General features: G+C 45.5%; 1 protein-coding gene across 2 annotated transcripts in view; it reads right to left on the bottom strand.

Moving 5' to 3' along the window:
- The window catches only part of GRHL3 (grainyhead like transcription factor 3), a 48,502-nt gene extending 36,583 nt beyond the window's left edge, over positions 1-11,919 (bottom strand). The window contains exon 1 of one of the 2 annotated variants that reach the window (XM_072609316.1): positions 11,681-11,919. In XM_072609316.1, the coding sequence (XP_072465417.1) occupies positions 11,681-11,697 (17 nt within the window). In that variant the 5' untranslated portion in view covers positions 11,698-11,919. Of the gene's footprint in view, positions 1-8,231; positions 9,519-11,680 lie in introns of those variants that run through there. The other variant, XM_072609317.1, reaches the window with a different exon arrangement.
- Positions 11,920-12,847: the final 928 nt, after the last annotated feature.

Here is a 12,847-nt window from a genome sequence, read left to right as displayed (position 1 = left end):
CATGCCCCAACTGTTATTTTACCTTTTTGAGCCCCAGTTTCCTCCACTGTCAAATGGAGGAAAAAACTACCTTGTACTATTCATCTCAGAGTGTTAAGGTGAGGAAAGTGCTTTGTAAAACCTCAGAGTACTGCAGAAATGAGAATTGCCTGCAAGTTTAAGGAAGACAAAGGCATAACAAAATCCTGGCTTGTATCAAGCACATCACAAGATAGCATCCCTTAGCACAGATCCCTCTTGAGGATTCTTGAGGTCATCTTGGGTTGAGGGGCTAGTCACTGGTGATTCATTCCCAAAGAGCTATAAAACAGTGCATAGCCTTTGACCCAGCAATACCACTGCTAGGTGTGTATATCCCAAAGAGATCAAAGAAAAAGGGAAAGGACTTAGATGTGCAAAAATATTGATAGCAGCTCTTTTTGTAGTGGCAAAGAACTGGAAATTGAGGGGCTGCCCATCATTTGGGGAACGACTGAATAAGTTGTGGCATATGACTGTGATAGAACACTATTGTGCTGTAAAAAATGACAAGCAGGATGGCTTCAGAAAAACTTGGGAACACTTACATGAGCCGATGCAAAGTGAAATGAACAGAACCAGAAGAACATTGTATATAGTAATAGCAATACTAATCAGCTGTGAATGACTTAGCGATGCATAGCAACACAATGACCCAAGACAATTCCAAAGGACTTATGATGAAAATGCTATCTACCTTTAGAGAAAGAACCAATGGAGTCTGAATGTAGATTGAAGCATACTTTTTAAACTTTCTTAATTTTTCTTGTTTTTTTTTTCTGTTTTCTTTTGTAACATGCCTAGTATGGAAATACGTTTTGCATGACTTTATATGTATAATCTATATCAAATTGCTTACCTTCTCAAGGAAGGGGAAAGGAAGGAGAGAGTTTGGAACTTAACACTTTTAAAAATGAATGTTAAATTTTTTAACATGTAATTAGGAAATAAAAGAGACTAAATATGAATAAATAAATTATAATAGTGTTCAGTCTCATAGGAAAGGGAAAGGGGGCTGCTGCTAGTGTGAATAGATTGGTCCTCTGTCTGTTTGACTGGTGGCATGAGGCTGCCCTCCCATCTGGGACCACATTCTCCCTAAATTTCTGAAACTGGAGAATGGACCTGAAGAGGCTGAAGACTTAGTGCAGTGAAGTGGATAACACCTGTATTCATTTCCCTTTTCTTGGCTTTCCCCTTTGGGGAGGGGCAACCATTAACTCTCAGGACATTTTTCACTTTCCTCCCCTGATGAGTGTCTGGCTCAGCTCCCTCCCTCCCCCCTCCCAAACAACTCAACGCTATTGTGGCAGTAGCATTCATTTCAAGGGCTGGAGTGGGGGAGGATGGCTTCTTACAGCCTGCCTGTGGATCTTGGCCTCCAGGGACTGCTGGCACTTAGCCAACAGCTCCTGACATAATGCCAATGCTGTCTGGGCCACTGTCAAATGGCACATGCCAAGGCTACCCTTCCTCCAGAGCACCACCAGTTGACTGCGGGCTGCCAGGTCCTCCTATCTTCTCCAGGATCCAGGGACTCTCCTCTATTTGCACCATTAGTCTCAATGGGGAGGTTGCACTAGACAGTCCCTTCCAGGTTTAAAGGTGCTATGCCTGAGAATCTGGAGACCTGGCTTCCTTTCCAGTATCTGCTATTAACATGTTGTGTGACCTTGGGTCAGTCATATGACTTCTATGGATCTGTTTCCTCATCTGTAAAATAGAGGTAATACTACTTTCCTCTTAGGGTTGTAAAGATCAAAAGGTATGAAAGTGACATGCTCTGTAACCATCAAGTGTTAATAGTAACATGGGTATTTACTATGTTCCCTGCCCGGAACTCAGATTTGTTTTGGGAAATGGCCAGAAGAACAGAGAAAATCCCCCTGTATTCCATAGAATATTAGAGTGGAAAGAGACCTTGGGACACAGAATGTCAGAGCTGGGAGGAACCTTAGAACACTGAATGTCAGAACTGGGAGGAACCTTAGAACACTGGTTGTCAGAGTTGGGAGGGCCCTTATGACACAGAATATCAGAGCTGGGAAAATCCTTAGAATACAGAGTGTCTGAGCTGAGAGGACTCTTAGAATAGAGAACATTAGCACCCTTAGAACATAGTCTATTGGATAAAATCTTCGAACATAGAAGGTTAGGACTGGAAGTGACCTGAGAGATCAAGGCTCACTTAGGGGAACGTCACTCAGCCTATACTTAGGGGATGATGGGCTCTGAGCTGATTCTCCAGTGCAAGGATGGCTCCTAGGGGATTCTCTGAAGTCATGAACTCCAGGTGATGCCATGTTCACAGCAGGAAGAGTCCCAGAAGCAGAACATTCCTTATTACAAACACTTCCTTAGACCTCCTAGGGACAAACCCCTGGATGGAGCTGGATGGAACAAAAAGGTCAGTAACAGAGAATCTCTGCCCTTGTGGGATTTCTAGTCTAGGAAGTAAGGAAGGAGAGAGGGGGTGGGGCCAGTGAGGCTCTCACAAAAAAGTCAAACCAAGTACTTTAGGGTTCAATGGAGGGAGAGAACCCTTCTAGTGTAAGAAGGCTACTTGAAAAAGGTGGCATTCAGTTAAAGCTACAAGTTGTGGGCAACAGAGAGGCACAGGGTGCCTCTAAACCATGACATATGACAGAGATGAATGGTGCCAGGGAAACAGCTTAAAGAGATAGCATGACTCATGATTGTCTGCCCCTCAGCACCAAGGACAGGCCTTGGGCAGAGGAGGTGCTAGGGAAGTCCTGAAGAATAAACAGCCATCAGCTGAGTTGGGCTTGCTTCTGAGCAGGGACCATTGGGGGAGAGGGACGTTGTGAGAAGATGCTGATTGTGAAAGAAGCATCAAGGAGGGCACTGTGGGTGGACCACAATGCCTTGGGTTGGGAAGCTTTCTAGCAAAAGACAGAATTATAGGAGTAGGACTCCTAGGATCATAGAACTAGAGTTCATAGAGAAATACCCCAGAGGTCACCCAGTCTAATCCTGTCATTTTACAGAGGAAGAAATTGAGACCCAGGAAAGCTAGGTGATTTGCCTAAGTCACATGGGCAGTAACAGGGGCAGGATATGAACCCAGAACCCCCATGATTCCAGAGCCAATACTTCCCCCCCGACCCGCATCCAGATTATCAAAGTGGGGAGGGAGCTTAGAACACAGAGTGTCAGAACTGAAAGGGTCCTTAGAGTGTAGAATGTCAAAGCTCTGACGGTCCTTAGAACACAGAATAGATAGGAGTGCCCTTGGAACAGAGAATGCCAGAGCTGAGAAGAACCTTAGAACAGAATGTCACACCTGGGAGGAACCTTAGAACTCTGAATGTCAGAGCTGGGAGAGACTGAGGACAAAAGATGTAATAAGGGAGAGGAAACTTAAGACAGATGTCAGAGCAGGGAAGGGCCTCTGAAAAGAGTAGGTTAGATCATAGAATGTTTGAGCTTGAGGGGACCTTGAACATCACCTAGTCTGAATTTCTCATTTATGGGGGGCCCAGAGAGGAGTCACTTGCCCAATGTCACCCAGTTAAGGCTAGAGTTCAGCTCAACTGATGTCACACTGAAGGAAGTTGGGTATCCCTGTTGTGGAGAGGTTCACAAAAAGAATGGTGGGAGGGCCCTATGTTAGAGGAGGAAAAGGAAGTAACTGTGGCTGTTCATGGGAAAATGAACTTTGAGCAATCGACATGTGAAGAACACTTGGGATTCTAATGTTGCTTCTTCTGGTGGGACCCAGGCTTATTTCTTTGGCTTTGAGTTTGGACAGTTAAAGACTTGAGCTTTAATTCTGGTTCTGCTACTGACTCAATGTTACCTTGGCCTAATCCTTATATCTCTCTAGGCCTCATTTTTCTCATCTGTAAAATGAGCAGGTTGATCTCTAAAGTCCCTACTTACTTTCAAAGGATCATAGATTTAGAGCTAAGAGGGACCTTAGGAGCCACTGAAAACAACCCCCTCATTTTAAAGATGAGGAAAATGAGGCCGCAAGGTGATTCAGTAGATGGAGTGATGAACTTGGAGCCAAGAGGACACAAATGCAAATCCTGGCTCAGACACTCACTGGCTGTGTGACCCTGGACAAGCCACTTAACTTTTTGTCTGCCTCTGTCTTCTTATATGTAAAATGGGAATAATAGCACCTACCTTCTAGGATTGCTGTATTTAATGATATAACGTATATAAAGCTCGTCATTAGCTTTAAAGTGCTGTATAAATACTAGCTTTTTTATGAAGTGAGGGCAGCTAAGTGGATAGAGCACTGGGCTTGGAGTCAGCAAGACTCATCTTCATAAGTTCAAATCTGACCTCAAACACCTATTAGCTATGTAACTTAAGTCACTTAACCCTGTTTGCCTCAGTTTCCTCATTTGTAAAATGAATTGGAGAGGGAAATGGCAAACTACTCCAGTATTTTTTTCCAAGAAAACCCCTGATGGGGTCACAAATAGGTGAACATGACTGAAAAAATGACTCTAAGTATGTAAGATGGAAATTCAGGTCTTTTTGACCTTTTTGACTCAGGTCCAATATTCCAACCTCTGCATCATGTTGACTCTCTCTATTTGCTTCTCAAAGGCTTTGATATTCTGTGTTCTAAGGGTATTTCCAGTTCTGACATTCTAGGTACTACAGTCCCTCCCAGGTCTAACATTCCATTATCTCAGTCAGTCCCTCTTATTTCTGACATTCTATGTCATAAAGAGCCTTCACGGTTTGGGCATTCCCTGTTCTAAAGCCCCTTGCAGCTCTAACCCGAATACCTGAATACAAAATATGTACCTGAGTGGTGGTGTCATTAAAAAGCTCCATCCACTGTATCTCTGTGCCTCTGTTCACCTTTCATCTCAACCATGCATGCCTCTGATCAAAGGCTTTGGATCTGCAGAGCATCCCATCCATAGCAGAATAAAGGTACTCTCTCTGTTTACCAAAGGTCAAGTAAGACACAAAGGCCAAGATCAAGTTCCATGCTGTGGGTCTAGGTTCCCCGTGGGAAGCACTTTTAGAATCATCAGTTTGTGTCCCTGTCCGTGCACCAGGCCCTGACTCCACCCCACCTTCTCTCATGGAAAGGACTTCATGGGGCTGTGCTCCTGGTGAGTGTTGACACATTGATCCACCCATCAATTTGCTTGCCAAGCCCTAATGCAGAGATATCCAGTCCTCATCAGAAGTGATCAATCAAGCTCACTAATTACCCACACAGCAGCCCTGCCAAAAACTTCATACAGTGGAAAAAATTCCCCAACCTTCTCCATTCTCAACAGCTAGCCTTTGTTTATGAGAGGGGTTTCTGCCCTAGGCTGCGTGAGCCTGATGGATGCCCATCTGGACTTGTGGAGGTGGACTTGACCCAAGATAAAACTGATTTCATTCTGGGGTCACCTTTGGGGGTCTTGACGGCTTAACTGAGTCGGCTAATGTATTTAGGCTACTGACAGGCCGACCTGAGCCTTGTTTTACCTCTAAACTAGGAAGGGCAAATACTCTCTTCACCAGCCACCTTGGCTAAGGAGCTTTGAGATTCACAAAGATGGATTACTGAGTCATCTGTGCCTAAGTCACCAGGGGAGACTGTCATTTTCTACCTCCATACTTCCAACTTCGTGCTAATTGCTTTCCATTTTCTAATTAAACAGATGATATATGTTCTACTTATTAGGAAAAAATCCCCTACTTATCTGATCTTGTCTTTATATCTTCTTTTTTTCTTATCACATTCTCCTTCTCTAGCTCTCCTTTTCCCTTCCCCCTTTCATTCATTGGCCAACGTTTTTCTGTGACTGAAAATCAAGATCCATCTCCCCACCCAGGGCAGTTCCCTACAGAAGCCAGGCAAGATATAACCATAAGACTACCCAATCAGGCAATACTAAAGCTCCATACATGGGCTCTTGGGATCATAGGCTTAGAGTTAGAAGGGCTTGGACACTTCATCTGGTTCTGATACATGAGAAAAATGAGGTCTGAAAAAGTTGAATTCAATTCAATAAACTTTTATAAAGAGCCTACTATGTGCTAGACACTGTGCTAAGTAACTTGCCTGGGATCACACAACTTGACATCATCTTTCAAGAATCTTAGAAGTATTTTGTGGCTATTATTTCCTTTGTTTTCAGCAAAAGGGGTGATGGATGGGTTTGGATAGAACAACAATCTGTTTTACAGATGGGGAAACTGAGGCTAAAAGCAGCTATTCCGTAGCAACTCAATGGTGGACCTGGGCCTTTCCTCAAGTTTCTTAAATCCCAATTTAATATTTGCTTTATTAGGCAAAGGAAATGGATGAATAGAAACCTCCTTATAGCCCAACCAAGAGGTACTTTTCCATTCTTCCTCATGGAATCACAAAACATAGAATGTCAGAACTGGAAGGGACCATAGAGTCTAGAAGGTTAGAACACAGACTACTATAGTTGAAAGGTTTCCTAGAACCCAGAATGTCAAACTGAGAGGGGTCTTAGAACCCAGAATGTCAGAGATGAGAGGAACCTTAGAACCCAGAATGTCAGAGGTGGACTTTAGAACATAGAACAGTTAAATCTAGGAGGGTCTTAGAATGGAGAATATTAACTATCAAAGCTAGATCTTAGAATGTAGACTGGCCAAGACAGAAAGAATCTGAGAATAAACAATGCTAGAATCTTGTCCACATACTCTACACATTCTAGCCCCAAATGCCCGCCTCCTCATACATTCTCTTCCTTCTTCCACCTGCTCCCTGCCTAGAATGAGTCCCCTCAGTTCAACCACAGGGAGTTTAATCTGTTCCCCTAAGGTGTCAGCTCCCTCCCCAGTAGCAATCCCTTTGTAGAGATCGTGCATTTAATTTCCTAGGTTAGTGTCATTTTCCTGAAAAAGAATAAGCACTTCCTGAAAGCAGGGTCTGTCTGCACGTCTTGCTCCCCTGTCCCACCTCCTCCCTTTGTTGGAGAGAACGGAGCTAAGAGGTGGGCTCAGACTGCCTCCCTGGTGGCTGGGCTGTTCTGCTGCTGGTGGTGCCTCAGTGGGACACAAACGGTGAAGAGGAGCGGCCAGCTGGCTGCGTGGGAGACCGGCAGGAGGGCCAGCGAGAGGACTGGCTCATAAAACCTGCCTGTGGTTAGGAGGCCGATTCCGAGGCTAGAAAGCTTGCCAATAACTCGGGCTGCTGGGATGGCCATGCTCTTAGTCTATTCGGTGAGCTTTACAGCCAGCTCTTAATGATGGTTTTTAACTTTTCATTCACCAGGAGCGTAACTCAACATTTAATAAGACACCTTGTGTATGACAAAAATGTGCTCCTGGCAATCATGGTTTCGACCACAAAACCACAGCGGGGAGGAGCTCCTGGTTAACTCTTTCAAGGTTTTAGAGCAGTTAGCAGCTGTCAGGCTGGCCTCAGTGGGCCCATGTCAGACACTAGGCTGTATTTCTCCAGGTTCAGTGAAAAGGACATTGAGGGACTTGGGTTCAAATCCCAGCTTTGACGCTGACAAAATTGTGTGACCCTGGGTGAGTTAAACATGACTGTCAGCCTCAGTGTTCTTATCTTTAAAATGAGAACAATAGCATCCCTGCTTGTCTCCCAGGGTTGTGGTGGGGGAAAGTGCTTTCTTATCCTTAAAGAGAGTAACAATATTAGCCACAACCACTATAATTCACTTCTTAGGCACTCCTAGCCCTGCCCTGTTCTAGTTGGATGACTCTCCCAGGTTCTACCCAGCAATAGAGAAGGTTCCAGAAGGCAAGCAGGGTATGCTGTGAAACTCCAGGTGCCCCCTTTCCCAGTGCCTTCTCTCCAAGTTATCTACCATTTATACGGCACCCATCTTATATGTACACAATTGTTTTCCCAACTAAAATATGAGCTCCTTCGGGGCAGGGATTTTTTTTTGTCTTCTTTATATCCCCACCATTTAACACAGTGCCGGGCACACAGTAGGTGCTTAATAAATGCTCGTTGACTGATGGGTTAGAAGCTTGGGTTCGAATCCCAGTTCTGCCCTTCCCTTTGTGGTCTCTGTCTTTCTTTGGGTCTCATTTTCTTGATCTGAAAAAATGTAAGGTCTGGATTAGGTGACTTCTGTGGTCCCCTCCCACTGCAAATCTATGATCCTGGGAGTGGGGGAGGAAGAGGCTGATCTGTTCAAAACAAAGGACTAGGGATGGCTTTTTCAGTGCAGGGGGACATATGGGACCAGCCACAGAAGTTAGCCACTCACCCCTTTCAGCAGGTCCCTCTCATTCAAAGCCTAGTCAGCAGAACTCCAAACCCAGACACAGAGATTCAGTGACCGCAAGAGGGATCATGGCCAGGACTCAGGAAGATCTGACCCTCAGCAAGCAGACAAGCTGTTTGTCTCTCCAACCTGAGGAGCTCATTAGGCAACCTGTTTGCTCTGGGTTCCGGCGAAGAATGCCAGATTCCCCCAGGGTCCTCTGCTGCCTAGAGGTACCAGAGGGCAGCAAAGGGCTGAGGGGAGGAGGAACTGGCTAAAAGAAGAAGGGGGTGGATTTCAATTGGGTGATACCATGTTGGGACCAGACCACATGAAAGCTGGCTGGGCCTGCCACCCTGTGGGCTGAATTGTGTTAGCTTCTGATGCAACTAACAAGCCGCCATGTTTCTTAAGACGCAAAAGCATTACATAAAATGTTAAAAGAGCCAAGCCTACAAAATTGCTGTGTGACCGCAGGCAAGTTGCCTCCCTTCTCTGGGTCTCCATTCTTCTATCTTAGAACTGAAAAGCTTGGATCAGATGATTGCTAAGGTACCTTGCAGGTGCCTCTCTCTCTCCTAATCCTTCCTATTCTGTGGCTTCTTCTAACATTCTAAGCCCTCTTCAGTTCATCCTACATTCCTTCAAGCATTCACTCATCCATTCAGCTACAAATATTTACTGGAATTCAGTGTATAGTACAGAGCTATACAGAGGATGGAATGCTTTAAGGTACCTTTCCTCCCCAACATTCTAAGCTCTAAGTCTCTTTATAGCCCTGATGTCCTCTGTTCCAACATTCTTTGTTTTAAGATCTTTCAGTTCTAACATTCTCTCTTCTAAGGGTCCTCCCAGCTCTGACACACTGTGTTCTAAGGCCCCTCCGCGGTCTGACGTTCTGTGTTCTAAGGGTCCTCACAGCTCTGATATTCTGGGTTTTGAAGACCTTACTGGTTCTGACATTGTGTGTTCTAAATTCTGCCTCCCAGCTCTGATCGTCTCTGTCTTAGGGTCCCTTCTAGTTTTAACGCCCTAAATACCAATGCATGTGTTTCCTTCCTGGGAGCCAAACACCGCTATCAGTGCATTCCTTGGCAATACTTTGAGGAGACAACAGCCCTGCAGGTCTGCTGCAGCTCTGGAAGTTGCAACCAACTCTGTCAGTGAAACTGTGAATCGGAGCTGTGCCCAGTTCCCATCCTCCTTATCAGCTCTGCCTGCTCAGCCTCCGGGCCTGAGCTCAGGCTACCTATTGTGAGCTGAAATTGTGGTCTCTGAAGGTTACCCACAATTACCCATCTCCTTCCTCCTTGAATCAAAACCCCACCCTTGCAATGAAGCTGCTGCTCCGCCCCTACCCCTACCTCCCCCTCCCCTTCATGTACTGAAACTGTCCTCCTGAGACCCTCAGCCAAAAAATTCTAAAGCTTAGCCACTTCCTGGGAGAGAGAGCATGTGTGTGTGTGAGAGAGAAAGACAGACAGAAACAGAGAGACAGAGACAGACAGATGGAGAGAGAAAGGGAAGGAGAGAGAGACAGAGAGAGGGAGGGAGAGAGAGAGAGAGAGAGAGAGACAGAGAGACAGAGCCAGAGACAGAGACAGAGAGACAGAGAGAGACAGAGAAAGAGTTTCAAATGGAAGTTGCTTGGCAGTTTGGCAAAGACACAAGTACAGGGCTAGGGAGGGAATTGTAAATGGAATCTGCCTTCAGATCTAGACTGAGTCAGTGGCTTTAGTGGGCTGGGCTCTGGAGGCTTCCAAGCACCAATCCCTTCTCCTCCACCAAGCTCAGTGGGAAAAGTTGGACTCTCTTGGAAGCCCTGGCTTGCTAGGTTGGCTAGTGGATAGCGTTGGGGATTTGGAAGAAATCAGTTTCTTGTTGGACTGAAGAGTATGGAGACCCAGGCTTCAAGAGGCAGCAAGGCGGTACTAGCTGTTTGACCTGGCCAAATCACTTCCTCTTTGAGCCTGATTCCTCATCTGGAAAATGGGCATAATCATCTTTCCCCGGGTTGTTCCGAAGGAAATGCTCGGTGAACTTTAGAGCCCCAGAGAAATGTCTTACTCTTCTTTCTAATTGAGGAATGACTCCGTGGAGTTTGTGCCTCTTAAGAAGATGGATGCCAAAGCACAAACAGAGTGATGGGAACCTGCCTACATTATGAGGGTAAAATCGGACCAGATTGAGGAACAGTGGAATCCTGCCTGGCCTCAGCACTCATTCTTCAGGGTTTTAAACAGTTTCAGAAAAGAAAAAAAAAAAAAGACTTTCACAAACCTGGCGTTTAACCACCCATCCCTCAAAGACTTGGCTGGTGTGAAGGGAAGCTCTTTCCACTTTAAAGGTCTGAGGTCCCTAGGGAGGGTGGGAAGGTTTCGCAGTCTTTGCCTCCTGGCTTCCTCGAAATAAAGCTTAACTCCAGTGGAGGGGGGGTGGAAGGGAGGAGTGCAGTAACCCTAATCTCTCAGCATCCCATCCAGGGCTTTTGTAAAAGTTTGGATTAGGGGAAGGGCAACTACAATCAGTAATCATATATCATATCATATCATATCATATCATATCATTTCATATCATATCATGTCATATCATGTCATATCATAATCAAAAAGGACCTTAGAACACAGAATATCAAACCTAAAAGGCATTTTAAGACATAGAATGCCAGAGCTCGAAAAGACCTTAGAACAGAGTATATTTGCACACAAAATTCAGAATATTAGAACCCATAATATTAGAGCTGAAAAGGACCTTACACTATGGAATGTTAGAACTTGGGAGTGCTAAAGGAGACCTTAAGATCCTCTAGATTCTCTGCTCCCTCAAAATTTTACAGAGCAGACGTCGGGCGATGTGGTTGTGAAGTACCACACGTTTACAAGAAAGAATCCACAGCTTTCAAATAGGTAAACCCTGTGACCAGCTTTCTCCTCCAAGAGTTCAAAAAAACACCCTCAGTAGTTCAGTTAGTTTCTGGCACCTAGTTTCTGGCACTTGGAAAAAGTCCCAAAAAAGCTCGAAGCATTTAGTTTGCTAGTTAAAGACCCTCTCACGCTAGAAATTAAGCAAGGGGAGGGGGGCTGTGCGTCTGTGTAGAAACCTGCTGGCTCCCGGAGGCCTCTCCCAGGGTGCCAACATCGGCTAGTAAGAATCTTCCCATCGAGTTTCAGTCTTGGACTCCCCTGCCCAGGCTCGAAACTGCTCCGGGGGAAAAAAAATCTTTTTCCCAGGGAAACAGCCTGTACTCTTGCCCTAGGGGGGGCCTGTCCTGACACGCATGGAGACAGAGAGAGTCTTTGCCCATTCATTTACCCTTACAAATTACTCTATGGTTCCAACCCACACAGCCCAGGAAACTCTCTCTGCCCGCCGTGAAAGCGGCACAGAGCCGGGCTCGGGCTCAAGCTCAGACTGGGTGACCTGGAGACACACAGCGGCAGTTTTGTACTCACTCTACTTCATTCGACATGGTCTCCCAGGTTTCCAAATCTTCAAGCACCTTCCCCAGTCTGGCGGATGGGACCAACTGCTCTCCTCTATATCCTGCCCAATACAGACATGGCCCGTGGAGTGAATGTTTGATTTATGGTCGGGTTGCTGTGTAGGTATTTTGCTGACAGGTTGGCTCCCCGAAAGGCAGCTCCTGATTGGTTGAGGAGACAGGTGCCCGAGAAGGCAGGTACACCTCAACAGGTGCAACTGTTAACCCTCTCTACACCAGAGCCTGGCCCAGCTAGGTCACTTCTCTGTCTGGGTGGAGCCATAGCCGATTCCTTTCTCGGTAAGGGGGCGGGGGTGGAGAAGAGGGAGGGAGAGAGGGAGGGAGGGAGGGAAAGAAAAATAGCATGCTGGAAAGCAGCAAAACTGGGAAAGGAAAAATACAGGGACAAACAGTGAACTTGTCTAAAGGATATAGTTAAAAGTGGCTAGCTAAGACTTGGCAGCTAAGGTTGTCTTGTCCAGCTCCCTCCAAACATCCGAGTCAGGAGAACTTGCTGAAGGTTTGGTTATCCATGTCTACTTGTCCCCAAACTTCCATCATGTTTTACACAAAGGAAACTAACTTTATTTGTGAACTTGGGGAAGTCATCCCTTCTCCAGTGCAAAAGGCAGGCAATGAGCCGGGTGATCTTAAAAGTTCCTTCCAGCTCAAAATCCATAATTGTGTGATTCTCTGTCCGAAGGTCTTATAATAGAAAGTGTGCTGGACTTGAGTTCAAATTATGCCTTTTACACTTATTATCTATGTGACTGTGAGCAACTTGTTTAACCTCTGTGTCTCAATTTCTTCCTGCATAAAATAGGTTAATCATACCTGTAGTTCCTATGTTAGAGGGTAAATCATACCTGTAGTTCCTATGTTGTAAGGATGTCATGAGATATTTCATTTAAAGTGTTTTCTGAGCCTTGAAATGGTGTCACAAGTCAGTGAGAATGGTGTTCTAGCATTCGATGTTCCAAAGTACTGTCCACTCTTATTCTCTAGATTCTAGACCTGGAACTTCCAGTTCCAAAATTCTATGATTCTATGTGTATGAAATCTACGAGCCAGGTATATGCTCTCTCTTCCTTCCTCTCCCTTTTTGTGTCTCTTACTCTTTGTCTCGTCTCCTTTCCCT

Source organism: Notamacropus eugenii, chromosome 5 (genome assembly GCF_028372415.1).
Source record: "Notamacropus eugenii isolate mMacEug1 chromosome 5, mMacEug1.pri_v2, whole genome shotgun sequence".
NCBI classification, from domain to species: domain Eukaryota; kingdom Metazoa; phylum Chordata; class Mammalia; order Diprotodontia; family Macropodidae; genus Notamacropus; species Notamacropus eugenii.
This window is presented reverse-complemented; position numbering and strand designations above follow the sequence as displayed.